We start from the raw sequence: 27,867 nt of genomic DNA, 5'->3' as shown, positions 1-27,867 counted from the left end.
TGATTACGCGTATATGACATTCTGAAAGAGCATAATCAGATCAGTGGTCCCAGAAGGTCAAGAGGAAAGGGAAGTGATTACCAAGAGCCCCGATGGAATTTTGGGGGATGATGGGTATACTCTCTCTATAGTATGGTGGGGGTCATGTGACTATATATTTGTGGAAACTCAGAACTGTGCACTTGAGAAAAAGGTGGTAATGTGTGTAAATTATGCTGTATGTAAATTTGAGTAAAACAATCTAAGGAAAAAAGTCTGTTTAGAGGCAAAATTATCAGTCTTAGAGGTGGGACATGGGGGTGCGGGAGGGGGAGGAATCAGGGAAGATGTCCCTGTTCCTGGCTTGGAGTGGGGACCTCTGTCCTTGGCCTGCTCACCCTTCTGCTGAGAGGAAGGCCTTTTTGAGCCTACATCTGAGCTGGTCACCTGCCTCTCCCTTTTCTGTCACCTTCAGCTTTGGGGCCCTGGCTGTGTCCTCTCTGCGATGGAGGCCACCAGCTATTCCCTCCTCCTGAGACCTCACTGCCCCTCCCTTCCCTGCCCTGGACCTGGCACCTTGATGGTGCAGCTGGCAGACACTGCCCACCTCTCCACTCCACAAGGGCCTCTTCACCAGGGAGAAGAGAGCAGGTGGGAGGCAGAGCTTGGAACCCCACTCTCTGGGCTGAGGGGACCAAGACGTATGGGGGGCTTGTTTAGGGCCACAGCGTGACAGGTTCCATGGCTCCAATCTCATTGTCCACCCTTGACTGGCCTTGACTGGGTTCCAATAGGACTCTCCACCTAGTTGTGCTCCTCTGGGTAAGAGATTCGCCTCTCTGAGCCTCAGTTCTGTGGGGAGAGGGCAGGGGTGGTGAGGCAGCCTGATGGGGATGCTATGGGGACTCGAGAGAAGTTACCAGGTGCAGAGCACAGAACATGCACGCTGGAGGGTGACTGTCCTTGTGCTGGCCTCTTCTGCTCCCTCCACACCTTACCTGCTTTCCCCCTTCTCCCCTACTCTCTCCTCTCCTCCTCAATACGAACAGGACCATAGATGTGCCAGGAGGTGCAGATCGACTGTTTCAGTTGTGCGGTTTGGAAAGCCAAACTGCACTTAACCCGATGGGGGTGACTGTTTGGAGGTCCCCTCACTGTCACGCCTGGAGCCGGCCTCAGGACCGTGGGCTCATACTCCGGGCCCAGGCCCTGGAAGCCATCAGTCTTCCCTCCTCTGGGTCAGCTGCCTTCCCGTGTCACCTGCTCTCCCACCACCCAAGCAGCTGGGCCCTCTGTCCCAAACCAAGATTGAAACCCCAGAGGCAGACTCTGATGGTCCCCCTGCACAGGGCTTCCACCCTGGGGCTGTGCAGTCAGGCCCATGTGAGAACTTGAGAGGAGAAAGGGCAGCAATTGTTGGGAAAGGCAGACATCTGGGGGTTTAGTCTGGTGATAAGAAAGAGGCCAGCTGAGCCAGGCAGAGCTGAGGTGCTATGTGAACACAGGGCTGTGGGGTAGCTGCATCACTGAGCACTGAGTGCAGGGGCCCTTGGCACTCCTCTTCCACCCATCTCCCAGGGAAGCAGCAATGTGTGCTTCTTCTCAGGCAAGAGACTAGAAAGCTCTTCTCCGGAAGTCTGACCAGCGCTGGAGCCTAAAGGAAAAACCTGACCCTCCTCTTGCCTTCTCCCCCGAAACTTTCCCCAGGATGTCCAGAGGTGCACTTGGCCTCAGCAGGCTGCACCGTGTGTTCAGAACTTTCCTCCCACCTTGAGTCAGACTGGACAGCCCAAGGTCACAAGGCAAAGAAAACTTGAGAATCAAACAAAAATGCACCTTGAAAGCAGCAGAGACTGTGAAAAAGGAAGCGTCGAAAGGAAAAAAAAATATTGTAGGCTTCAGAGAACATGAAAAAATATTGCATCCTTTTAACAAGAACTGGCCATTAAAAAAATACTCAGCACAGACCTATGTCCTTGCTCTCTTAGCTGGGATGGCCTAGAAGTAACGACATCCCAGTAGCCAAAGGCCAGAGCCCAGGAGTCGTTTTTGGGTGCCATTCTCCAGTAAAGGACCCGGCGGTCCTAAATGAGCAGTGGCTGATTGTAGGGCTGGGGCAGAAATACGCAAGATGAGCTTGGAGTATCCTGTAGTGCAAGAAAATAAGGAAATGCTTACAAAGTGCACACACACACACACACACACACACACACACACACACACACGGAGGGAGGTGTGTCCAAGGAACTCAAGAGCCAACTTGGAAGAGCTCTCAATGGCAGCAGCTGGGACACGTTGAGCAACAAAATAACACTATTGTTACAACTCAAAGTATAAAATGGATGTCTGTGAGTTCATGCTAATAGAAATGAATGGCTTAATAAGATAAATGGGGAAGAACAGACTATGTGTACTGAATTTCAAATAAATGTGTAGACACTCCTTTTTCAAGGAGGTGACGCTTACTCTTCACACTTGTACATTCTTATTTTTCAAGTGTGGGATGGGAATAGCGACTTCCTTCCAGAGAGGGAATGGGAAGGATAAAAAGGTATGGGAAGAGGGGAAAATCAGAGTACCTGCAAACACCATCTCAGACTCGTGACCAAGGTCAACATAAGCGTGAGAAGACATGTTGATCGTATATATCCTGGACGGGAGGTGATGGGTGATCCTTTACTTTTGGGCTCTTCCTCCCCAAAACATATAGCCCCAATCTAACCATGAGAAAAGCATCAGACAAACCCAATCGAGGGACATTCTATGAATGTCCCACCAGTGTTTCTCAGAACTGTCAAGGTCATCAAAACAAGGAGAGTCTGAAAACCTGTTATGGCCAAGAGGCGCCTAAGGAGACATGTCATGCAGAGTCAGGAAAAGGACAGCAGAAAAAGGACACTGGATAAAAACTAAGGAAATATGAATAAAGTATGGATTGTGGTTTATTTTAAATATATGTATTACTATAAACATGTATGTTCAGAGCAAAAAAAGAGCTCTTGGAAATTGTGTTGGCAGAAATGAAATATCTTAGCAGTAGACAGGTTGGGTGAGCAAACTGAGGACATCTCCCAATTAGAGCAGAAAAGACAAGTAAAAATGACAGGCAAGTGGAGGCCAGTCCAGCAGCTTCAGGAGTGCCAGTGGCTAACGAGCAAACAGGGCTGCTCCCACCAGACACTGTTGAGTCCCTGTTTTGAGGAGCTCTCAAAATCCAAGTACACAGAAAGAATGAGATTAACAAAAACCCGAATGCACAAGACAAAAAAAAGTGTACTGTCTTTATTGTCTTAAAATTGCATAGTACCTGATGGCGCACGCTCTTCATAGAGGGCAATGTAGCCTGCTTCAAACTACTTTGCGTGAGATGTTTCCAGCTGTTTGCAATGGGCAACAGTAGGGACCAAAATGCTGGCTGGGCTTAAAAAGGATCATGATCAGATTAAACACAAGTTGGAGAGTTGGAGGGATTTAGACAAGAAACTGTGGAAGGATGCTGAGATTTCGACGGGACTGAGACAGCATAAGAGATGGTGAGGGGGCTTCCCTGGTGTCGGGAGAGGATTCAGGAGCAGCCAAAAGAGGGCAGGAAAGGAGAAGGAGTCCAGAGGGGCAAGGCCTTGTGCTGAGATAAATGCCACCTCTGGGAGCCTGGAGGCACCAGGTAGCCGGGGTGCACAGTCTGGGTGTTACCTTGGCTACAGAAAGCCACATACTAGAAAAATAACTTAGAAGCTATACAATCATCATTATAAATATTTCATTTCTCAAAACTAACTAGTGTTGGTTAAAAAAGGTTCACAGTAACTCTGAAAAGAGCTGTATCTCTATTGCACAGTAGTGGAAAAGTCCGCTCTGATCCCCATGTGTAAACAATGATTCCCTTCTCCTCTGGCAACTTCAGGACACAGAGAAACAGTATCTGCTGTAAGCAAAGCACTTGGGTACAAAGGCACATCAAAGCTGTCAAGCGCTACTGGGATCTACTCGGAACACGCAGAATGCAGGCTGATCTTCCTGCTTGGCATCGCTGGGACCGGTCTTGAACCACATTGCAGGTGGTCATGGCCTCTTCAAGCTGTTGTTCTCATTCCACAGTTACAGACTTGGCCAGATTTCTGGGGAAGTCAACCTGAAATGATAGAAAGTAGCTGCTCAAGACCCCACAGATCCCAGCCACACACCATATTATGAAGTCTGTTATTGGTGGACTGGACGGCAGGCAGACAGATGTGCCTGGTCACCTGCAACCATGAGCTCTTGATACCTGCATCTTGGAAGTGGTTCCTTACTCCAGATTCTTACTCACTATATAACGTTTAGTTCCTGCAATGAACATTTATTGACTTGTGTCATGCTGTGCTAACACTATTATAAGGATATGATTTGTGCCATTAAAACAGCTACCTCAGTTTGTGCTGTTAAATATTCACTTTCCTTGTTAGAATATTGACGAAAATCCACAAGGCCTTTTAGCTTAGTGTGGGGGCTGGGGAAAGGAAATGTGACCCGGGATGGCTGATAAAGTAGGCTTCAACTTTAACTGCAATGTGTTATTCACTTATAATAATGTTTAAGAAAAGGGAAGGAACAAATATGAAAAAATGTTAGCCAATGTCGATTCTAGATATATATCAGATGTTTCTATCTCATTTTTTGCATTGTTAATTCACTTTTAAAAGTTTCTCAAAATAAAACTGTAGTAAAACTCCTATTCTTGCACAATGAACTGGATTTTCTTACATACTGGAGGATGAGGTCGTAAATTGGTTATTTTCTGGAACATACGTTGACAATATATGTGAGGACTCTCAAAACGTTTAGTCATTTGATAGACTGAAGACAAATCTTAAACGTGGGAGGAAGAGAAATGCCCAAAGATGTTCACAGCGGTTGTTATTTATGCACTGTTCCAAAAGATTAGAAACAGTTTAAATAAGACTGGCTAGGTAATTGTTAAAACCCATGTTATAAGACTGTAGTGGAATATTGTACAACAGTTAAGTGTTGCTTACTATAAGTTCAAGATGTGAAAAAATGCTTGTTACATACAGGCAAACCGTGGAGATATAGATGTTTGCTTCCAGACCACTGCAATAAAGTGACTATCATAATAAGACATGTAAAATGAATCTTTTGGTTTCCCAGTGCATATAAAAGTTATGTTTACATTGTATTGTTTGTTGTCTATTAAGTATGCAATAGCACTTTGTCTAAGAATTAATGTATACCTCAATTAAAAACATTTTATTGCTAAGAAATCTAACCATCACCTGAACTTTCAACAAGTTGTAATCACTGATCATGGATCACCATAATGGAAAAGTTTGAACTAGTGCAAGCGTTGCCAAAATGTGACACAGACACAAAGTGAGCAAATACTTTGGAAAACTGGTGCTAATAGACATGTTCAACAGAATTGCCACAAACCTTCAATTTGTAAAAAACACAGTATTAGCCAAGTGAAAAAAAAAGGGGGGGCAATAAAACAAGGTATGCCTGTATAAAAAAGGAAGATGTAACATTTCATCTTTGATAAGATCTTGAAAACTGTTCAAAAATTTGCATGTACATGGAAAAAATTCACATGCACTGGAATAAGATACTAAATTTGTTAACGATTTTCCTCTTGGCTGGGCTAGGTGCCGGTTTGGACATACGTCGTATCCTCGGAGCACTGCCAGGTGAAAGGAGAGGAGCTGTAGTGGAATCACACTCAGGATGCCCTGCAGGCAGTCCACTGTGTGGGGCAGCTCGATTGTTTTATACGCAAACTTGGAGCTTTCAGTGTCGTCCTTGGAGCACAGTATAATTGGGCGACCCTGAAGCAGAGAGAGCGATGGGTGAAATTAGTGAAGGAGAAGTAGAGGTACACAGTTCCATTTATAAAATAAGTAAGTCATGGGGATGAGAACTACAGCATGGAGAGTATGGTCAGGAACATTGTAATATCCTTCTCTGTTGACAAATGATAACTACACTTGTCATGGTGAGCATTTTGCGATGTACACAACTGTCGAATCACTATGTTGTGCACTGGAAACCAATATTGTATGTCAATTGCTTTTCAACTATATTTCAATTTAAAAATTAAACAAATTATAAAAAGTCATTTGAGGAAAAAAAATTAAAGCAGAGAAATAGGACAACAAAATGCAGATTGTCCCCTCATACGCAGCAGGGTCTCTGAAATTAACATTAATGCAGTGATAACAGCAAACTTGTTTTTGCTGGGATTATGGGGGAGGCGATGTGAATAATTTGTGAAGAGCATGAAGCATTAATGCTTTTGGGTGAGTTTCTCTTCTTCCCTGGGAGGGTGATCACCACCCTGCCACTTCCATTCAGCACCTGTTGGCTGAGTGTCAGTGGGCCTTGCAGAGGTGAGGGCACACCCCCTCCTTACCCTAGTGGGGCTCACAGCTGAGTGGTGGAAAACGAACACAAACAAGTAAACCAACAGATCATGATGAATTTCAGAAGAGGCAAGAAATATGGTAGCGTGGTTGAGAGACAGTGGGGAAGCCCTCTTTAAAGAGGAGACATTTGGATGGAGACCTGTATGGTGAGAGGCTGGCGCTCTGAAGGCATGTGGGAAGAGAAGACAGCCCACCAAGGTGCAGAGGCAGAAGTCAGCTTGGCATGAGTGAGAAACAAGGAAGGGGCTGGAGGGTGCACACCTGCGGTCACTGTGGTTTGGTGGGGAGCCACTGGGTCTAAGCCAGGAGGTGACATGGTTTGTGTCATGACTTCTGTCTGACCACGGTGCTGGGCCAGATGTGGCAGCCGCTGGCTCAAGGGCACCTCCCTCCAAACGCAGGGCTTTCCCAAGTGACTGTTTTTCACAGGGCGTCCCTGAGACCACAGCTGAGTTCATGCTAACGAGGTACTCCTGGTGGATCCTAGATGGTTTCAGGGTGGGGGCTGTGCAGACCAGGAAGATGTCCCATTGATTAGGGAGCTGGGCTCTGAGCCGCATGGCATCAGCCTGGCTTCCCACCTCTGCAGCTGGAAGAGGGGCTGGGAATCGGGTTCTATCACCTGGCCAATGATTCAATCCACTGGGCCTATGTAATGAAACCCCGATAAAAATGCTGGATGCTGGAGGTAGAAGGCAGAAGCTCTGACAGGGCCCTGCTGGGTGATGCGCACTGTTGTACAGAGAGGATGAAGCAACGTGAGGACACAGAAGCTTCGAATTTGGGGACCCCTGCCCTGTGTCTCTTCTTCTCGCTGGTCCAGCTCTGTGTCCTGTATAATAAAACTGTAGTAGCAATATAATGCTTTCCTGTGTTTTATGAGCTATTCTAGGCAATTACTGAACCTGAAGGGGTAGTGGGAACTCCCGAATTTGTATCCAGTTGGACAGAAATGTGGGTGGCTTGGAAGCATCTGAGTTGCAGCCAGCGGCTGAAGCAAGGGCCATCTTGAGGAGAACCATGCCCTCCACCTGTGAAATCTGCCCTGACTTGGGTCGTTAGCATCAGAATTGCCCCCAGGGCTCTCCACCAGGCATACCTCCTCTGGTCCCCATGCTCCCAGGGATCCAGAACAGCTCCAGGCAATCTGGGTCACTGTACCTCGCTGAGGAGGGGCTGTGGGCATGGTCCCAGGCTAGCCAGCCCCTTTCTGAATGTTTGCTCCACTCAGGAGGTGGCCCAGGAAAGAGGGTGAGGTCACACACTCACTGGCAGAACCACTGGCAGACAGTGGGTAAGGTGGGTTTGTGTGAAAGAGAACAGGAGGGAGGGCCATCAGCCCAGCTGAGAACCCTCACCTGGCGGGCTGTGATCTGCTGCAGGGCGTTCTGGCATTTAGCAAAGCAAGGGTCCTTCATTATCACCATGATGATGGGCATCTGCTTGTCAATCAGTGCCAGGGGCCCATGCTTCAGCTCCCCAGCCAGGATGCCTTCTGAGTGCATGTAGGTTATTTCTTTAATTTTCTGGGGAAACATGAAGTAGGATCAGGGTGACCGTGGGCAGATGGGCTGCCACAGAGCAGCCAGAGGCAGGGAGCGGAAGGCTGCAAGCAGACGGGCGCATGGAGAGGCCAACAGCACCAGGGCAGCTGGCAAGGCCAGGGCCAGGGAGAGGGCTGGCTGTGCCCAGAGCATGCACCAGGCCCAGCGCACGGCCTGTGTCCCAATACCAGCCGCAGGTGCAGCTACCCCTCTTGGATGGACAAGTCAGTATCAATGTAGCTTTCCCCCTTCCCCCTCGGTGGCCAGCCCCTGGACCTTCCTGCAGCTATAATTTGTAATAATGGCATTATATTCTGCCTAGATATTCCTTCATTCAGTTAAAGGATTAATCATTCCCCACAATTCCAAACCATTAATAGCTTCCAAAGGGTTGCTTCAATGTACCTATCACCCAGGAAAGTATACACACTGGGCTGATATAGGCATTTCCCCCATGTTTAGGCAGATCCACTTCTATTCAGTTACCATTAAGCTGACATCACTGTGAGAAATGAAGAAAACATTTCTCAGCTCCCCTGGAACTATTTATTTGCCTCAAGGAACACTGTCAGGAGTGTTGCTCCGCCCTGGAGGCCACCGACAGCTGGAGTGCCGGCCCCAAGTGACCACAGAGGGGCCATTGACTTGTTCCAGCAGCAGCTAAAAGCTTCTTTCTTCCCCCAAAGACTGATTTGGAGATGCCGTTGAATGTGCATCTTTCACCAGTGCACTCAGGCGCCCGGCTGACCCCCACCCAGGCGGCAGGGGCATGGGGACTGGGGGGCGCTGTGCAGGTACCCCACCCAGGCCTTGCTTCTACGTGCTGCCTGCAAAGCAGCGTGCCCAGCCCCTCGCTTCCTTTGGGTGGGGTCAGAATCTCATTGGAAAACTGTGGAATTTGGAGCTCACTGTGGGTCAGGCAACTTATGGCTTGCGCCCACCACATCCCACCACTTGTGAAGCTCTCTGAGGTTTTTGGTGAACCACTTGCAACAAACATTGTTTTTCAAATGGGGAAGGTAGGGGAAGAGGGGAAAGAAGGTCCCCTTGCTCCCATAGGGAGAGGAGAGGAGCCAAGCTGGGTTGTGGGTGGCTCCTTTGCCTGGGCACCAAGCCCTGCCTCACCTGGGACACTGTCCCCAGTCACCTTGGTTGAGCATTCCCATCCATGAACAGCAACAGACAGTGAGTAGAGGAGAAGCAACAGATTCAGCTCCCTGAAGAGCACTGTCCACCCTCTTGGTAGCCCTGTCATCATGGTAACTTGCCCGGGCTCCACCAACTCTCTCTTACCCTGGGTGGGACCAGACCTTTATTGCTAGAGGGCCCCAAACAGCCAGTTCATGGATTTAAAAAAGGCAAGGCCTTCAAAGCTCATTCTTGCAGGATCTTAGTTCTCCTGGGAAGTTTGAGGGGTAACAGGGAATTTTGCAGAGACCCCCACCAAGCAATTCTGATCTGCACCAGCCCCACCTCCACCCCCATGCAGGCTGCTTGTGTTCATGCATAAAAGCAAGGGACCTGAGTTTGAATGTCAGACTAATCACTCTCTCCCAGAGCAAGATGCACCTTTTGGAGGCTTAGCTTCCTCCTGGGTAAAATGCAGACAGTAACTGCTAGCCAGGTAGAAGATACTCATGAGGTGTGAAAGGGATATCCCGGATGGAGCCTGGTGCAGGCTGATGCCTCGGGGGATCACCCAAGGATGCCCGGCCCCTTTCTCAGGAGATCGGGGGCTCCATCTCAGAATCCTCAGAGGGAACACCTGGTCCGAGCTAATGCTGCCTCACGGGGTGGCCAGCAGGTCCCTGAGCCCTCCCATCCCCTGCTCACTGCCCTGCCCTCCTCAATGGTTCCTGCCTCATGCTGGGGCTGGTGGAGGTGGGGCAGAGGGGCCTCACCAGGGCCCCTTCCAGGCACGTGGCATAGTTGTAGCCCCGCCCCATGACCAGGAGCGACCTCTGCGTGTAGAGCTCCAGGGCCAGGTCGTGAATCTTCTCGTCCAGCGACAGCACTTCCTTGATCAGCTCTAAGTCACGCACGCAGCAGAGCGGGAGAGTCAGTCGTGCAGATTTTGGAAAAAGATTCACAAAGAGAAATCATGGTATAGAACACGGTTTTGAAACTCACATCACTTGGCACACTTGGTTTCTTTGATTAAGTCTACAAGGATTTTAAACATAAGTTACGGGCAATAATGGGTTGCTGGCTGGCATTTTGTTGGGATGGTAATTCATATTTGTGTTCATACTTTCCTGCATTCATGTAAGGTAAGTAGGGGAGTGTTGTTTCTAGCTCCATTTTACAGGTAAGGCAACTGAGTCTCAGAGAGGCTGACTAGCCAGCTAGCCGACCAGAGCTGATACCCCAAACGATCGTTCCTCACCCAGGCCACTTGTTATGTATGTAAATTGGACCAGTGCTTCTCAAACTTTTTGGTCTCAGAACTTATTTACACTCTTGAAAATTTTTGGGAATCCCTAAGAGCCTTTGTTTGTGTGGGTTATACCAGATTAGGTATGAAGAAAAAAAAATTAGAAAAGTATTCATTCATTTAAAGATAATAATAAACCCATTATATATATTTAAAATTAGAAGAGTAGCATTGTTTTACAGTTTTTGCAAATATTTTTAATGAAAGATTCTCGTATCTACTTCCTCATTCAATCTGTTGTGATATGTTCTTTTTGCTGAAGCACAGGAAGAAAATTCAGCCTCCTGGAGATTTGTAGTTGGAAAAGGGAGAAGTATTTCAGTAACTTTTTCAAATAATTGTTAATGTTCTTATTAGTTACTACATCAAACTCAAGAAGTGGTCATTCATAGAAGAGTAGTTGCAAATGTGAAATCTGAAATAGTATCAATTTACATTTCCTACCTTGTTATATTAGAATTTCTTGGTCTATTGTGTAATTATTTAAATGGGTCTTTTTACACATGCATAATTTTTTAACCAGATGCCTTGGCCATTTGGAAAATACCAATTCACTGAGTTATGCACACCTTCTAAAAATGGACACATCCCATTATAAAATATTCTTTGAAAATTACATTTGTTAAAATCATCATGACTCCATGGCAGATGTCATTTAAATGGTGGGAAGTGGTCAAGCGCATGCTGATAGTTCTAGGTTTTCCAAAATCCTGTTTCTCTGCAAAGCTCAGCATTTATCATTGGTAACACTAACACTGTCCGTTGTTTTTCTTGAAGGGTCGGGCTAACTTTGTTGCCCTTTGGGAAAATGTCCACCCAGTGCCCAAGTCAGCATGTCACTCAAACAGCAGCAGGGGGCTTCTCAGGGACAGGACAATCATACCTGGCAGTGTAGCAGAAGTGCTTCACCCAGGCTTCCCATTTCGACACAGAGAGTATTTTTAGAAGGGTTGCAATTTAATTAAGACCAATGTGTTTTACGGCATCACTAGGGACATTCTCAAGTGATGCTGGGCGTGAGGTAGGGAAGAGCACAGGGGTCATGAGAGTGGTTTGGTGCCTCTGCTAAGGCACCAGCGGTGGCTACCCCGCCTCTGCAAATGCCCACGTGGCAAAAAAAGCAAACAAGTCTGATTTATTATAGATAAGGTATTACTATCAAAATAGGGCCACATCTTGGGACATGCCTGCTCAGACATCATGATGGGTGGGGTCCTGCTTGTGCCAGCTTCAAATTAGGAATGCTTTCCTCATCAGAACATTCTCAGTATGCAGTCTTGGCCAGATATGGTTTCCTAGGCATTGCAGGGTTGGATGGTGGCTTTCCCTCACTGACTTCTCTGGGGTTTGCTCCCTGCTCCCTGGGAAGAGCCTGTGCCAGCCTATCTCTGGGAAGGGCTGCCCCACAGCCCTGGGGCCATCCTGCCCCCAGCGCTGGCTCTGTGTCAGCCGTGGGCTCTGTCCCATTGCACACTCTAAGGGCTGCCCAAAGAAAGCCCAGCAGGTCCTTTCCTTCCCTAGAGTGCAAGTGACCGCCATCTTGGTAGTCCCAGAATGGTGTCCAGGCAGGGCACACAGCTGGCTCTGGCACATGTGTGGTGAGTGAATGAATGAATGTGACAGACCTTGGATCTCACTGACTACAACAGATGGGGCCCAGTAGCAAAAGAGGAAAGTTCAGTCACACTGTGAGTCTGGGACAGGAAAAGGCTCCTCCTCAGGTATTTCCTGAGCACCTATTGTATGCCTGGGCTGGCTGGACACCAGGTATCAGCAGCAATTCCAACAGACAGAGTTTTATGCTTACTGGGCTGAGATGTCAGTTAGGGGGGACAAGCCAAGTCTACTGGTGAACAGGTAATATCAGATCATGGCATGTGCTACAAAGAAAAGAAATGGGCTAATGTTTCATAGAGACCGGGGCACGTAGGTAGTTAGGGTGGCCAGGAAAGGGTCCCAGGAGGTGACATTTGAGCTGAGACTTGAGGGATGAGAAGCCATCTGCATGAAGAGGGTTTATGTAAGGAAACAGCCAGTGCAAAGGCCCTACAGTGGAAAGAGTTTGGCATTGCTGAAGATCGGGAGGTCAGTGAGGCGGCCCAGGGATGGGAGGGCATGGGATGAGGTCAGAGGCTGTGGGGCCCAGCACACTGGGCTCCAGGCCTGGTGAGGAGTGTGGACTCTAATCTTGGCCCAGTGGGAGAGCTTCTGGAGACACTTAGTGGTGAGAAGGGAGATTTGGGCCGGGAGAGGAGTGATGGACAACCTCATTTATGGGACAGTGCAACCAAGAAGAGCCCACTTTGAAGATAAGGAAAATAAAGATTTGAAAGTAAGGAAAGTTTGGGTCTGGAACATACCAGGTAAAGATCTCAAGCCGTGGATGATCTCTTTCCTTCTGTTTTGTAGTGAAATTCGGTCTTCGGACATCATCAAACCGAACATAACCAGGGAGATGAATTGGCTGGTATACGCCTGTGACGAGATGGTGGTGCTGGCAGAGCCGGGACAGGAGGCAGGTCCTCGGGCCCCAGTGGCCTCCCCTCCACCTGCCCTTGGCACACACGGCTCCTTCTACCTTGGTGCTGGCCACGCCGATCTCCGGTCCCGCGTTGATGTGGACCCCGCAGTCAGTCTCTCGGGAGATGGAGCTGCCCACGGTGTTGGTGACGCCCACAGTCAGTGCCCGCCGGTCTTTACAGTAACGCAGCGCCAGGAGGGTGTCAGCCGTCTCGCCTGCCACATGGGCCCTGCCTCTCAGTGCTGTGCTCACAGGCGCGTGGCTCTGCCAGCTCTAACCCTCAGCGCCCCCACCTCCAGACTCCTTTACTCTCTCCTCTTAAGCAAAAACCGGGGCCTGGACACAGCCGGCTGTGCTCAGAAAGGAAAATGCACGCTCAGCAATTTTTCTGGTTGTTTCTTAGATTCAAGTTTTGCCTCTATTTCTGTGGAGAGCACTTTCTCACCTCATAGGGCCTCCGAACTCCAAACATATTTCCGTGGATCACTTCCCTAACCCTCTGCCTGGCTCGGCTGGACCAAATGCCCAGGCCTAGTGTTAGGATGGCACCCAGGCAGGATTTGTTGAGGGTGCCCTGGACTCTGCACCCAGCAGTGTCTTTCCATGCCTCTCCCTGATGGACAGTGTGGGGATGGGGACTGCACAGCACCCACACAGTCCTCGAAGTGACTATCAACCCCTAGAATTTTAAAGAACTTTCTTTCCTCTAAATTAAGCCCAACACATATTTATGAGCACCTTGGTAAGTATTCCCTTAAGTCCTGAACTTAGAATGGCAGGAGGAGGAAGAAGCTGTGGCTGTATGGTCCTCCCCATCAAATGGGACAGTGATGGCTCTGAGTGTTAACTGTCCCTGGGCACAAGAGAGCGTGGCACATGGTCTATGTGCAGAGAACTTCACCGGATGAAGAAGGAAGTAGATGCATAGTGTGTTACCCAGAGGACAGAGCCCTGAGAGGAACTAACACACACCTGTATCCCTTACCTGACTGGCTTATGAAAAAGCAAACGTCGTCCCTGAACACAGGCGTGTTCCTGTCCAGAAAATCGCTAGCAAGTTCGACCATCACTGGGAGCTCAGTCAGTTCCTCCAAAACTTGCCGTGTCTGAAGTCAACAAGAATAGAGACCAAAGTCAGTCATGAACACTATAGAGATATGGGCTGCTGGGCCCCTAGGGACAGTGTGTGAAATGGTGCCTCCATGCCCAGGTAGAGAGGGGACTTCAGGTAGTTGCAGGCCACACTGCAGGAGAAAGGGCTGGGTGCCAGCTCTTACGCTGGCTCATGGGCACCACAAATTTTGGAGGCCAAGTGTATGACTGCATTTAAGAAGCATCCTGTCCTAGACTGTCACTACCCCCCGTCGGGCACTACCAAGGGCCCAGCGCGCTGCACTTACAGCCACGGCGGCATGGTAGCTGGTCCCACAGCCGATCACAATGAGCCGTCGGCATCGCCGTATCTCCTTCAAGTGGTCCTTCAAGCCACCCAAGAGGACTGCAAGGCACACACACTGGGGTTAATGCTGACCCGACACAGGACTGCATGGTGGACTGCACATCTGCCTAGGGTGCAGACGAGGATTACCTGTGTTGGTCTCAAAATTCACCCGGCCTCTCATCGTATTGAAAACTGACTCTGGCTGTTCGAAGATCTCCTTCTGCATAAATGCACTGAAGTTACCTGGTCAAATAAACATCACCATCATGTAGTTACATTAGCACTGCTTAACTTTTAATCAGGATGATTAAAATTTTTAATCAGGGCCTGTTATGCAGTTAACCACAGTGACACATGCAAAGGCCACTGAAGATCACAGAAGGCGTCCCCAGGTATTGTCCCACCTGATGCTCATGGTGACAAGTGAGAGGGAAGTAGGTCGGGTCTGATTACTGTCTCCAGTTTACATGTCAGACCCTGCAGCCCCAGGGAGGCAAGGATGCAAGCAAAAATGTGTGACTGGTCTTCCTGGGACATGCTCCTCTCTTATTAGCAAGGCCAGAAGAAAGTAAAATGCTTTACTTTCATAAAACCCACCTGCTTAGGTAATTATGAATTAAAAGTTTTCTTTTTAACATACACCCTCCCAACTTCTGTGTTAAAGAAAAACCTTTTCGGCCATGTATGCATTTCTAGACCCTGATTTGAATAGAATTGGGTGCCGTCAAAGGGACCACCTGGGCACAGCATGTTAAGGCCCCTGACACGTGGTGTTCCCGATACAGGCAGGGTAGGGATGTTCTCCAGGATACACATGCGCATGATGCCAAACATCACTGTGTTCCCTGCCTGCCGCCTTTGGCAGAGGACACATGCAAAGGATGCCACAAAACAAAAATGACAAGGGGGGTGTGGGACCACTGCAGACTCAGGATCAGGGAAGGGCTCTCTGAGGGGGCAGTGTCTCAGGGGAGCTGGTCAGAGGCAGCCAGTCCTGTGAGAAGATGAGTGCGACGACCCCTGGGCCAGCATGCACGTGGCTGCCTGGGTAACAGCAAGGCGGCCAGGGCGGGAGGAGTGGAGAGGGGATGGGGGTGAGTAGGTGGGTCCAGCTCTGGTAAGAGGTTCTGCTTCACTCTTAAAAGTTTACCCAGGCTGCCCTTGGAGAAGAGGGTGCAAGGAGACAGGCTTCCAAGAGAAAGTGATCCAGAGCACCCCCTTACTGCAGGCCTCCCTCCCACAGAAATGATGCCCAGATGTAGGACTGTGTCCCAGAGAGTGGGGAAAGAGCAAGCAGGGAGACCAGGCTCCTGGGTGGAGTCAGAGGCCTCCCTTGGAGGAGCCGGCCAGTTGGCTATGGCGCCCACCCAGGGTGGAGAGTCTCAGGAGCTCCCCCCAGAGCAACTGCACCTGAAGTTGTGACCACAGACCCTCCGAGGACACCTGCCTTTCATGATTTGTTGCAATTCCATCTGCAAGGTCTGGATCGCTCGGGATGGGTCATCACTAGCCAAACGCTTGACCCGGTGGATGGAGAGTTTCCCATCAGCCACTGCAGCGATGTCATCGTCCTCGAGGAAAATGACCCGATTGGTGTGTTCTATGATAGCACTGGGGTAAGGAAAACACAGGTGTCACAGATGGGGCCTGCCCTCGACCATTACTGGATGGCAGTCCCTCTGCTTCCCAAGTGTGGGTGTGTATCAGTAGCCCTAGAGGGCACTTTAGGAAGGACAGGGACACCACACATGAGCATCTCTTCACCCCTTCCTGCCATCCCCGATAATTATTTTGAAGCCAGTCCCAGCCATCGTACCCTTTCCTCTGTAAACATTTTAGCTTATATCTCTAAGAGATAAGGATTATTCTTTAACCTACTATAATACCATTATGACATCTAAAATTAATAGTTATTCTTTCAAATCATCAAATATCCAGTATATTCATTCCCCCAAGAATCTCATAGACGTCCTTTTATATTTGCTTCCTTCCAGACGTGTTGCCTTTGCAGAACGCTGCAGAATGCTCAGGAACCAATGCAGGGCAAGTGTGAAATGTTGGTCTTGCCTTTCCAAATGACCTGTCTTTCAGAATAGCCACATAGTTTATGAAGGTAAGTTTCTCCTTATGGAAGGTATCTAGCTAGTAAAGAAGGAATGACAGAATCACACTAATCGATGCATGAACTCCTAATCATTAATGACTCTAATCCAGGACCACCAGTGCTTGCTGAAACCAAGCACTGGAAGCTGAGAGCAGCTTTATGAGGGACTGGATAAGCCTGGTGATGCCTGAGCCCCTGATCAAGCTCAGCAGCACAAAAGGACAGACAGTGAGACCCAAGTGCCTCCTGATGGAAGGATATACCACCATCTATGAAGCAATCTTGCCAAAATATCAAACCTGAAGGAGATCACGCTTCTAAGACTTCAGTTTACAGGAACTACAGTGGACAGAGGGACATGTTCCGTGGCACCATGCAGGAGTCACTCAGCAAAACCCAGACAGTGGGTAACTTCAGGACAAATGACTCAGTTTCTTAAAACACACACATACACACACACCACACAGAATGCAAGAAAAAAGTAGAAAACTACAAAATATGTCCATCAATGAAGTAGGGGAACATTGCTTATTGTTATAACTTTCTCTGTGTGGAAAGTAATAATAATTTTTCCCTTGAGATGGCAATGGAAAGTTTCTTTGAAAAATACATTTAAGTTAGAAAAGTTGGCAAATGAAAAAGAAAGTTAGATAACCAACAGCACAGGTGGTCCATAGATGTAAAAATCTATGGTAGTGCTTAGAGGACCACAGTAGAAAAAAACTCTCATTCTACCAAGTGTCCTGTGCAGAAAAATGAACACTTAAAACTCCCAATGCAAAGTTAAAGGGAGAAACGATCAAGTTTTCTGGTTCTCTGAGAGGTGTCTTCAGACAGACCCTAGGGAAGAAGAACAGAATGCCCCCAAACCAGAAAAAGTTGCTTTAAACAATACACACCCATGGTTTCAAAAGTAGAAAACCAAATAATAAGAGGAAGAAAGTGGTCTGATCCCGTCTCCAAGAGATAAACACAGCTTACTCTGTACAGCCTTCCTGGCAGTGCTTCATCCGTGTGGTTGTATTTATGGGTGTGTGTGTATCTGTGTGTTTAAGTGTAGCTATTATTTTTAGCCGCACAGCGGATGGCCGTCTAATCTGTCATTAAGACCGTTGGCATGGGAGTTGGACGGATCTGAGATGGGATTCTTACCTCACTGTAAAATGGGAGATGATGGATGCGCCTTTACCAGAGGTTTATTGTCATTGTTAGAATGGGTCATCCTGGAAAAGCCTGTCCTTATAAAAGCTCTACACGCACCTTCCTATCTGGGAGGGTCACCCTGTCATTCTCATTTTTCAATGCGTTTTCTCATCTATACACCATACATTATAGAATCACTTCTTAAGTTCAAAAACCTAAACACACAAAAGAATCTTAAAGATTTTAATTAGAGCATCAGATTTACAGATTAGTATAAGGAGACTCAGTATCTCTTAAAAAATAATTTTTAATTATTAAAATAATTGTAGACCAATTAATTAAAAGAAATAATATTAAGCCTTTTTTTTAAACCAATCTTTCCCTTAATTCAAATCTCTTCTTGTTTCTCATGGTAAACTTCTGTAGTCATCTCCAAATGGGGTCTGTCCTATTTTTATTAAACTTTATTTTAAAGGATGAAAACATGTTTTCTTCTGCTGTGATAAATAGATTACCTTTTTTGTGCAACAGGGTTTTGCAGAGAGCCTGCTGTGCTAGTCACATGAGGAGACAGAGGGAATGAGGTGAATGTGGTGTTTCCTGCGGCTGCCTCCCCTCCAAACCCTGCCCAGCGGCTGCTTCTGGGATGCGGATTTCTACACCTTGAATCTTTGAACACTCGCTAGTGTTAGTTCTCACAGCCTTTCAGTTGGATTTTAGAAGTATTGTATTGCCTACAAATAATTATTTCATCTCCTTTCAGGTGTTCACACCATTTTCGTTTTGTTTTTTTGAGAAACATCTGCCATATTTCATTGACTATAAGGTAACATTGAACATAAGATCACAGATATTTTATATATTTCTAAGAAATAAAAATGCTAGCAAATTATAATTGCCAGAGGCCACTTATAAATGTGAAAATCTATGAAATGGTTGTGTGTCTTAGAGCCACTGAAATAGTACTAGCTTATCTTAGAAATGGTGCCCTGAGGAACACAGTTTGGGAATCACTGTTCTTTCTTGTAAGCGTTAAGTACCTGCTGGCTGGGGGCTGAACAGGCCTCTCAGCCTGGGCTCTAGATCCCTATTACTCCCGGTGTCCCATGAGGCCTCTCCTGGAGTTCCTCCCCCCACCCCCTGCCCTGCCATTCACAGCAAGGCTGTCCTAGAGGCTGGTGGGAAGGAGACAGGAGAGAGGATGCAGGAGGTATAGTGGTGGTATGTTTGGTGGTTTTCTATTTCAGGAGGAATGCACTTTTTCTTCTGAGTGTGTGTATACATTTTTTTCTACTAAAATGGGTATGAAGCCAACTTTCTCAAATTGCAGAATTACTGTTTTGTGTATTGATGAGAACATGAACTTTGGGATCCACCGGGCCCCACCCTCGATCTTGGCTCTTTTATGAATGGTCAGCTCAGGCAAAAGCAACTGGAATGCAGGCAGACCTGGGGCTGTGCCTGGAGGCAGCGGCCCAGCTAAGGGAACAGCTTTCCAGTGGCCAGGCGGGGTACAGCCCAGTGTGCTCAGATTTGCTGGTTTTCCAGAAAAACTAGAAATCAGATTTTTATATGAAATCTCCCAATTTCAAAATGGTGGCAGCTAATTCAATTATTTTTGCAGGCCCAAGGTGCAGGTCCGTGGACTTGGCCTTCGGCCACCAGGGCTGCGACTGAGGGCCAGGCAGGTGCTCACTACCTAAGGCTTCTGGGGGAGGGTCACCCAGAGCTTAAATCTGCTGTCATCCTGCCCCTTGCTGAGCCATCCATGAGAAAACACCTCTGATAAGGGCAAAAGTAAGAAATGGTGGTGCTCACCAGTTGTTCTTGATTTCATAACCCTAAGAAAGAAAAGAAACACATTTAGCTACCTTGCATCTGAAGCAAAGAAGAATTCCACTGCTTTATCACCTACGGCATGAAGGCAGGTCGAGCTGTCCAGTCTCTTCATCCTTGTCTTACAGATATTCTTCACATTCTCAAAATTGCCTAGCAAATGAAGGAAAGCATCACAAATCCCCATTAAACTCTTTTGTTTGAATAACATGAAGCAAGGAGCCAATTTCCCCTTTGAATATGTGTGGGAGAAATTTGCAATTTTTAGCTTTGGCTGCGTCAGCCAAATTGTGTAAAAGATCCCCAAATAGCACAGTACCACTGGGAGAGCATTTAACAGCTGCAAACAAAACCAACCAACCCTCAATCAACCCGCGAATCAGGGCACGGGCGCCTTTATATAACAGAACAGCCTGCCCTTCCCTCAACTTGTGTACGTGTTTGAAAAAAGTTTCTGAAAAAATGGAGCCAAGTCTCACTTGTGTGCCAACCTTTTGGAACCGGAGCCTCGCGCACGTGGGTCCCTGCACAGTGAAGGCATCCTGCCCCCTGCAGGGGGGCTGCCTGCACAAGAGCAACAGCTGCCCTGGTCAAGGCCTTCTAGAAAAACTTACGCGTCCTATACAAGATGGGGATCTGTTCTGTGGAGAGTTTATATTTGCTCCGCACTCCAATGAGCAGGGGGCTGCCTCTCCTGTAGGGACGAGAGGGAAAGGAATTACCCACCACCCAGACACCCCGTGGTGGGGCTGGATATGCTCTGAACACTGAGGAGGGGTCCCCGCATCTAGCCCTCTCCTAGGGGCAAACTGTCCTGTTGAGGTCCTACTGGATGGGCTCCTTGGCTGCAGGAATACACAAGAACACAGAGGGCCACAGGAATACACTCCCACGGCTTGGAGCAGGGGACAACAGGCTAACAGAGAATCCCAGTTTACTTTCATGGCCCACAGGGTTAGAACACAGAGGTTATGAGTCACAAGCAGCCCTGGCAGGGTCTCCACCTGGCTCCTACTTGCTGCCCATCTCTAAAGTGGGAGCCGTTGATGCCCGGGACCTGGCCAAAGATGCTCTTTGCTCACCCCTTTCGCCTAGCTCAGTTGTTTTCCACCTTTAGGGGGCATTACACTAACTGGCTTCAGGTCTGTTGGACATTGTAGGCCACGGAGGGCTCTTTCAGGAGTGGTTCTGTTGCGGCCTGAGTGGCACTTCATGTATGAAATTTCACCCTGCACAAGGCTGACTCCATCACAATGGGGACGGCGATTTTCACAAGGCGAATCCTGGAGGTTTCCCGTACCTGACCCTAGCTCTCCTCTCCCACAGCCTGGCTTCGACATGGCTGCAGAAGGCTGGAAAGCTCTTCATGGACCTTCCTTCTGGCCCACCACTCCTGCAGCTAATGTGGCTAAGGCATTAGTCCATGATTTCGACGGCATCCCACCTCCCAAACCTAGTTCGCTGCTCGCTCTTCCCAGTTACAGCATGCAAATCGAATTCAGCACGTGTATGCAGCAGGACAAGCAGTTTACTTCTGTAACTCAACCCTAGACCTGTGACTCAGCCAGAACCCAGACAGTAACCTTCCAGTAGTTACTAAATGATACATTCTTTTTCTCCCCTATAGGTTGACCTAATAATAAGAAAACACTAACCATGTCTTTTTTAGTATCACCACTACCATCGTTTATCGGAAACTTTCAGCATACTGAGTGGGAAGCTTATTGTTTTAAGTTCAAGATCACATTTATCTTGGCACCTACTCTGTAAGTAGGAGCTATCTTTACCTTTTTATTTTCCAGCTTTATTGCAATATAACTGACACACATCGGGTAAGTTTAAGGTACACGTGTTGATTTGATACATTTATATGTTGCAAAATGATTACCACCACAGCATTAGCTGCCACCTCCATCTGCTTACATAGTTACCGCTTCTTTTTTGTGTGTGTGGCAAGTAAGAGATGGTTTTAATAAGACAATTTAAGAAAGCTGTCTCAAACACATTAACTAGAAATCATGGGGTAATATTTTACTTCAATCAGTTTCTTACCAACTGAGTTCAGCGAAATACTTGTTAAAACAGCCTGAGTCCAGGTCCCATATATTCAGTTACCCTGACTGAATGAATACAGACCCTAAATATTTCCCAACAATTACAGATCTCATATCCCACCGGTGTTGACCTGTTTGGACCCCACTTCTGACTTCTTTACAGTGGGGAACATGGTCTGTGGCTCTGAAGGGAGTGCTGTGAGCACCTTGAACAATCTGGATGATCTTGTATTGTGTCCAAAGCAAATCAGAGACATAGTTTTAGGTCCACTGGGGAATCAGTTTTAGTCTTTATAATAATGACAGTGAGAAAGTACTGTGGTCATCAAATTTTCTTGGCAAATGTCTCCCCCAAACTCTATTGCTATCGATGGAGCTTCCCTGGACTTTGTGGCATGTGATGCTCCTCAGACAGCACAAAGACTGCCCCAGAGGTTACAAAGCAGACAGTTACAGGCAATTCAGAAAAATAAAGATAGATGGCTTCTTCACCCTGTCTTTTTCTGCATTCCTTTTAAATAGTAATACTATGATAATATCAGATTTGAAGAGGGGGTTCTAAATTTGATAAGGACCAATGGATGTTTTATGATTCTATGATTTGAAGTAAATTCTAAGTGGTAAATTAATTCTTATCCTAGAAAACAATAAATCCATGCTCCTTTCATATCATTCTCTGCCTAGATACCTTGGCAGTCTTCAGAGCACCGCATCACCCCCTCTGGCCCAGTCTCCCAGGGCTGCAGGAGCCTTCTGGATGGCCCCCAGTGCCTTCAGAAGCCTGCAGCCAACAGGGCACCTGAGGCCCTGCAAATCCGGGCCCTGCCCACATCCTTAGTCCCCACCAGCCCTCACAGTTCTCAGTTCAGTATCCATACACCCTTGCTCTCCACTGTCCCCCAGGCCTGGCACACAGGTGTCAGTGAGCACTCTGAGACCAGAGGAGCAGCACATCCCACCAGGGCCCCCAACCCCACCATCCTGGCCTAGCTTTGGGATCGCAGAGTGCCATGCTCACCGTGGGCCCTTTGCGCCTCCCCCAGACTGACACCTGCTCCCACTCAGGCTCCCACTGCACTGCCCCAGCCTCGGGCACAGGGCATCGCCAGCCCCTGCCCTACTCTGTCATCCCACACAGCTGTCCAGTCCTGAAGGGCAGGGCCAGGTCAGGTGTCACTAGGTCCTCAGGGCCCAGCAGCTCAACAAGCACTAGTTGGATGGATGCATAGATGAACGGGTGGTCAGGTTGACGGGTGGACTCGGATGGCTGGACGGACAGATGGCTGGATGGACAGGGCTCTAACAGAGGGCCGTGTGGCTGACCCAGGCCCTTTGGTCTGGTTGCCAGGACACCCCTGGTACGGAGGTGATAAAGCTTGAGTGCTGGTCCTTCAAGGCTTCTTCTTTTACTGAATTCAAGTCGATGTTCATTTTCATTCCTAGTTTGTGTTCATGTTTTCCACGCTTTTCCTAAAAGAAGTCTGTGAAGTTGACCTGAACCCAGAACTTGCCCTCACTGTACAATTTTATTTTTAATTTGGATTTGTCAACTTCTAAAATTCTGAAGCTTCCAAATAAAAACCCAATGCCTGGCTTCTCCTTAAAAAATCAGAGGCTCTGGCCGCAGGGACTCTGTGGGGTACACTCTCCGTGGCTAAGCCACAGTGTCTCTCCAAGAGTGTACCTCTCAGTTTGCCAGAGGCCCTACTCCTCCCTTGGCCGCAAGTGAAGTGGTTTTCTTTTCTCTGAAACATCAATGAGTTTTGCCTCACCTTGTGGCAACCGCCTCTCCTGGGTAGTGGATGCTCTTGAAAACCAATGCGAACGCACCTTCCTGCAAACACAGGAGAGAAGGGTGAGGAGGACTGGCTCTGGCTAAGCTGGGCCTCTGCAGCTGGGCCACCGCCCCAGACAGGGCAGCTCCTCCTGGGGCAGTCCTGGGTCACTCACAGTGGCCAAGGCAGGACAGCGCATGCAGAGTGAAAGTGAGAGACAGCACCACGCTGGAGAACTGAAGGCCAGAGCGTATGGATTTCATCGTGAGCACCACAAACCACACCTGCCCAGGCCCATGAGGAGCAATTCCCAGCTCCACGCTGACCTGGGCAGGCTGGTGCAGGTAGAAACTCTGGAAATGAGACTCAGGGACAGAGGTCCCACGCTGGGCCTCAGGGACAGTACCTCCTGTGAGGACTGAAGGGCCCATTGTGACCTGCTTAGTGCCACACACATTAGGAGCTGGGTTCAAATCCTACTTTCAGCCTTCTGCATGCCCCCTGGTGAGTGGAGTGAGGATGGTCCCACCTTGTATGGCATCTGTGAGCTCATGCATTTTAAGTGCTTGGCACAGTATGTGCCCTCTCAAACACCAAATGGAAGCAAGAGCTGGCATTACTGCCCTTCTTACTATTCCATGGCGATGACTGTCATGTGCTGCACCTCAGCTTGTTGGTGTGTGCGACCAGAGCTAGAATCTAGTTCTGACCCAAGACCCCAAAGGTTCTATTTAATCTTCAGTGCAAAATTCTCTCCTATACTCTGACCAGCCTATACGAATTTACCAAGACCCTAGTACCTAGTAGACTTTGGTTATGTACAAGTAGCTGTGAATCTGGATTCCCATGTGCAATCCTCCACATTCTGGAACTCTGGGCAGAACCACAGCCCAATGTGGCCAGTGTGCTAGGGGCAGTTTGCCAACCCAGCCACAAAGCCAGGAGGACCCATACTCAGTGTCCCCCAGGCCTCTAAGGGCCTTTCAAACTGCTCCGAATGAAGGGACTGAATTAAAAACAAAACAAAACACTTCCCATTCTCTGCCCGAAAGAGCACTGTGTTGCTTTAGGTAAGAGAAGTCCCTGAAGTTTACAAGTGGCCTCCCTGGGGAGGTTTTTCCAAAATCTAAAATCACAAGTGGAAAAGATAAAATATGGGGATGCAAAACCAAATATGTTGATGGAACATCACAGATGGGACAGGCCCTTATTTACATATATGTTCTCTAAATCATGACTCCCCAAAATGGGAGTCCTAGGGCAAAGGGCTTGACAGTAGACTTACTTTTTAAAAAAAGACTCTGAAACAACAAAGGGTGATATTTTTTAAACCAGTACTGGACCTGCAGCAGCCTCTGACCCCGGGTGCTCTGGATTCGCAGCCCAGAGCTCTGTCCCCATTTTGGAGGAGCTACTGGATGGCACTGGACCTGCTCTGGGAGGTCTGCAGCCCTACACAGGGCCTGGGTCCACTCCACCCCCTCTTGTAAGGGGGGTTCCTCTTGGCCAGAATCCCTCCCGAGCATGTGCTCATTTTCAAGAACTTTGTTCCACGGGTCCAGCCCTCTGGGACATCACCAATGTCTCTCTTCTCCTGGGTCATTCCCCTCAGCACACAGACCTGATCTGGTATCTCCTCTGGGCCATCCCTTTGCGTCGTCTATAACCCAATTTTTGAAACACCTGCACCTCCTGTCTGTTTCCTCTTCCTTCCAACTCTGCTCTGTAAGGATGTTTAGGCTTTTCTCCTGCGTGACAAATAACTGCTCCATTAAAACAGGAGGAAACACTACACTTCTTAGTCTCCAACGTCAGTTAAGTGCATCTCGAGTCTGTAACTAACAGCAGACGCAAGTCAACCGACCAGATGACAGTGTGAACCGCCACAGCCAAGGTCCTGTATACAACATGCCATCATGAGAAGCCACAGATTGGAAGGCCGATCAGAATTCCAGAAGTGTTAAAATAAAGCAAGACACTTTCTACTTGATGTTTAGTATGCAAACCTCACAAACATCTCCCAATTCTACAAGGACCCTGAAGACAGCTATCTTTAATCCTCAGGGACTTGTGCAAATTTGCCTAACAAATGCCTATGGAAGTGAAAGAACAAAGGCACGAACAAATACCTATGGAAGTGAAACAACAAAGTGGGACCTGCAACTCACCAACTGCTGGATGACTCTCTCGACCAGTGTTGAAAACGTAATGTCCTCAGTTTCTCTGTTGTCAAACACGTATTTAATCAGCTTGGCAATGGTCTCCGTATCTGTTTCTGACTCAAACTCGTAGCCTTTGCTTTCCTGGAATATTTGGTTGGACACAGAGTGTCAGAGAATGGTCGTTGCGCAATGCAGCCCGGCCAGCTCCCTCTCCTCCCGCATAATCTGCCTTCAGAGGGACTTAAGACGAAAGCAAGGGAAATGGGAAGGGATGAGAGATGTTTGCCAGAATCACACAGCCCGACACAGCTGAGTCATTCAAATATTCCCTGAGATCATCCCTCCGCAGAAGCTTGTCCTTGCCATTAATCTGGACATTGCAAAACAAAGGCAGTCAAAATGATCAGATCTGTTGAGTCAAATCCACCCACATCCCAACCAACACCACAACTTTTCATATTTTAGATGCTTGAAGGCTGCCTCCCCACCCCACTTTTCGTTTGGCATATGAGTCGATGTGCTATTTAGCACAGATGCTTTATGAAAAGGAGGTCCATGTCCTTTTGATTCTGCGAATCTGCAGTGGCCCCTGAGGGAAATGCAGAAGATGCTCTGCCCTCTCCTCCAGCAGGATCGGGGCGGCCGCTGAGCGGGGATGGAGTTTGGGTCTAACGCGGTGGTGTGGCCCACAGTGGGTCTCCCTCAGCTCCTGCCTTTGTTTCCAGAGGAAAATGAGCTGGTTGAAAAGTTTCTGGGGAAGTCCAATATCCTTCCACTTAGATGTTCCGCAGGGGATGTTTCTTACCAGAAATTTCCTCAGGTCTTTGTAATTGGTGATGATCCCATTATGGATGACAACAAATTCTGGAAGAAAAATTTAGTCAAGAGAGAAATGTTGTGCAGAAGTGAAGTTCAAGTCCGATAAGAAGGAAACCAGTCTGGCAGCTTCACTCTCAGCAAACTGCTCCTACAGAGATGCCTGTTAGCCCTCACATTCAGGGATTAGAGCAGATGTCTGCCATGATTACAACTTAAACCTGAGGAAATACATTTCTGTTTCAGAGGAAAGCATCCACCAAACTGACCTCGCACGGAGCTTTGCAGATCATGAAACAGGCTTTGATCTTTATGTCAAACGGGCGATGAAATCTTCTTTACCCAGAAACAGTTCCAGGCACTCCCAACTAGCTTAGACTCAACAAGGTCACAGGCTAGAGGGCTACACCCATGCTGTGTTTGACCCACACTGTATTAGAAAAAGATTTGACTTTAAAAATTTTGAATTTTCACTTAAAATTCCTGATTTTCTTAGGGGATCCCCCCTCAAAATTCTGGCATCCTGGGCTCATTCCGGTGTGGCTAGGAGCATGTCCCTGTACAGGGTCTGCTGCCCCCCAACACACTGTGCAGGAGGGACCCCCCTGGCGACCCTGTGGCTCAGGAATGGGGCTGCCTCAGTCACCACTGCATTTTCTTAGTATGTAGCTGGTGAACAAGAAACTTGAGGAAAAGGCTTAAGGTTCACCTGAGGGTTTTTCTGGACAAGCCTTTCTGCTCCCCTCAGCCTAGATGATAGAAAGACCCTTTTTCATCCTTGGCATTCAATAAATTCCACCAGGATGTATTCTGGTGTTGAGTTTTCTTCATAAGTATTATTCAGTGAACCTTTGGATTTCCAATTCAAGTTTTTCTTCCATGCAGGACAGGTTTCTCCTATTCCATCTTTTAAACCCTTTCTTTCATTCTTTGACTTTTTTTTTAACCATAATTTCCTCTCTCTATTACTTTTTTTACAACCTACTGTTTACATTTGTGAGTTCACACAAGAACTGGGAGGGCTTGACTAGAAAAGCCATTTTCAGGCCACGGGCTAGCCACAGCAGAACTCTGCTACAGCTACACAGTTTTTTAGTTTTGTTTGTTCTGATCTCTCCTTGGAGACACCAGTTATCCACCTGTTAGGTCTTTATTAACTGCCTCTCTATCCATCCCCTCCTCCTGTTTTTTTCCTGTTTATTGCAAAGTATGATCTCACATGGCTGCTTTCCATTATTTTCTGAACCCTGGCATATTTTCTATCATTATTGCCAACTGTCTCAACTTCGTGTCATTAATTTGTTTCCTAGAATCTGTGTTTTCTTTGCAAAAACTTGCTTGTGTCATTTTCTTGTGCAATGTTGCTGCTGGGTGTAAGCCTCCCTTACAAGTGTGCTCTTTAGCTACTGCTGATAAGTCTCTAAAGGTATTTATGAATCTTCCCTGATTTCCCATGTTGTTTTCTTTTCAATGACTCATCCTGAGTCAGGGTAGGCATTTCCCAGTTTGGGTGTGGGGGGCTCTCCTTGGAGCCTCCCTGCTTCAGGGACACAGAATCATTTTCTGCACTGACGCAGGTTCTCCTTATCATCGGGAAGGCTGGGCCAGGGGGTCAGCACCTCAGGGCTTTGGCTCTGGC

The 27,867-nt window shown here is 47.8% G+C and overlaps 1 protein-coding gene across 6 annotated transcripts in view; it reads right to left on the bottom strand.

Moving 5' to 3' along the window:
• Positions 1-3,246: 3,246 nt before the first annotated feature.
• Positions 3,247-27,867, bottom strand: part of GFPT2 (glutamine-fructose-6-phosphate transaminase 2) — a 39,519-nt gene continuing 14,898 nt past the window's right edge. For 2 of the 6 annotated variants that reach the window (XM_057491159.1, XM_036917825.2), the window contains 15 exons: positions 26,218-26,276; positions 25,419-25,553; positions 23,248-23,309; positions 20,036-20,115; positions 19,457-19,574; positions 15,786-15,949; positions 14,486-14,581; positions 14,298-14,395; positions 13,883-14,003; positions 12,955-13,112; positions 12,737-12,851; positions 9,844-9,971; positions 7,757-7,924; positions 5,640-5,801; positions 3,247-4,111 (listed from right to left, as the gene is read on the bottom strand). In XM_057491159.1, the coding sequence (XP_057347142.1) occupies positions 4,067-4,111; positions 5,640-5,801; positions 7,757-7,924; positions 9,844-9,971; positions 12,737-12,851; positions 12,955-13,112; positions 13,883-14,003; positions 14,298-14,395; positions 14,486-14,581; positions 15,786-15,949; positions 19,457-19,574; positions 20,036-20,115; positions 23,248-23,309; positions 25,419-25,553; positions 26,218-26,276 (1,709 nt within the window). In that variant the 3' untranslated portion in view covers positions 3,247-4,066. Of the gene's footprint in view, positions 4,112-5,639; positions 5,802-7,756; positions 7,925-9,067; positions 9,237-9,843; positions 9,972-10,508; positions 10,661-12,736; positions 12,852-12,954; positions 13,113-13,882; positions 14,004-14,297; positions 14,396-14,485; positions 14,582-15,785; positions 15,950-19,456; positions 19,575-20,035; positions 20,116-23,247; positions 23,310-25,418; positions 25,554-26,217; positions 26,277-27,867 lie in introns of those variants that run through there. The other 4 variants (XM_057491160.1, XM_036917827.2, XM_057491161.1 and 1 more) reach the window with 3 other exon arrangements.

This window comes from Manis pentadactyla, chromosome 13 (assembly GCF_030020395.1).
Source record: "Manis pentadactyla isolate mManPen7 chromosome 13, mManPen7.hap1, whole genome shotgun sequence".
NCBI lineage: Eukaryota > Metazoa > Chordata > Mammalia > Pholidota > Manidae > Manis > Manis pentadactyla.
Note: the sequence above shows the minus strand (reverse complement) of the source record. Positions and strands in the feature narration are given on the sequence as shown.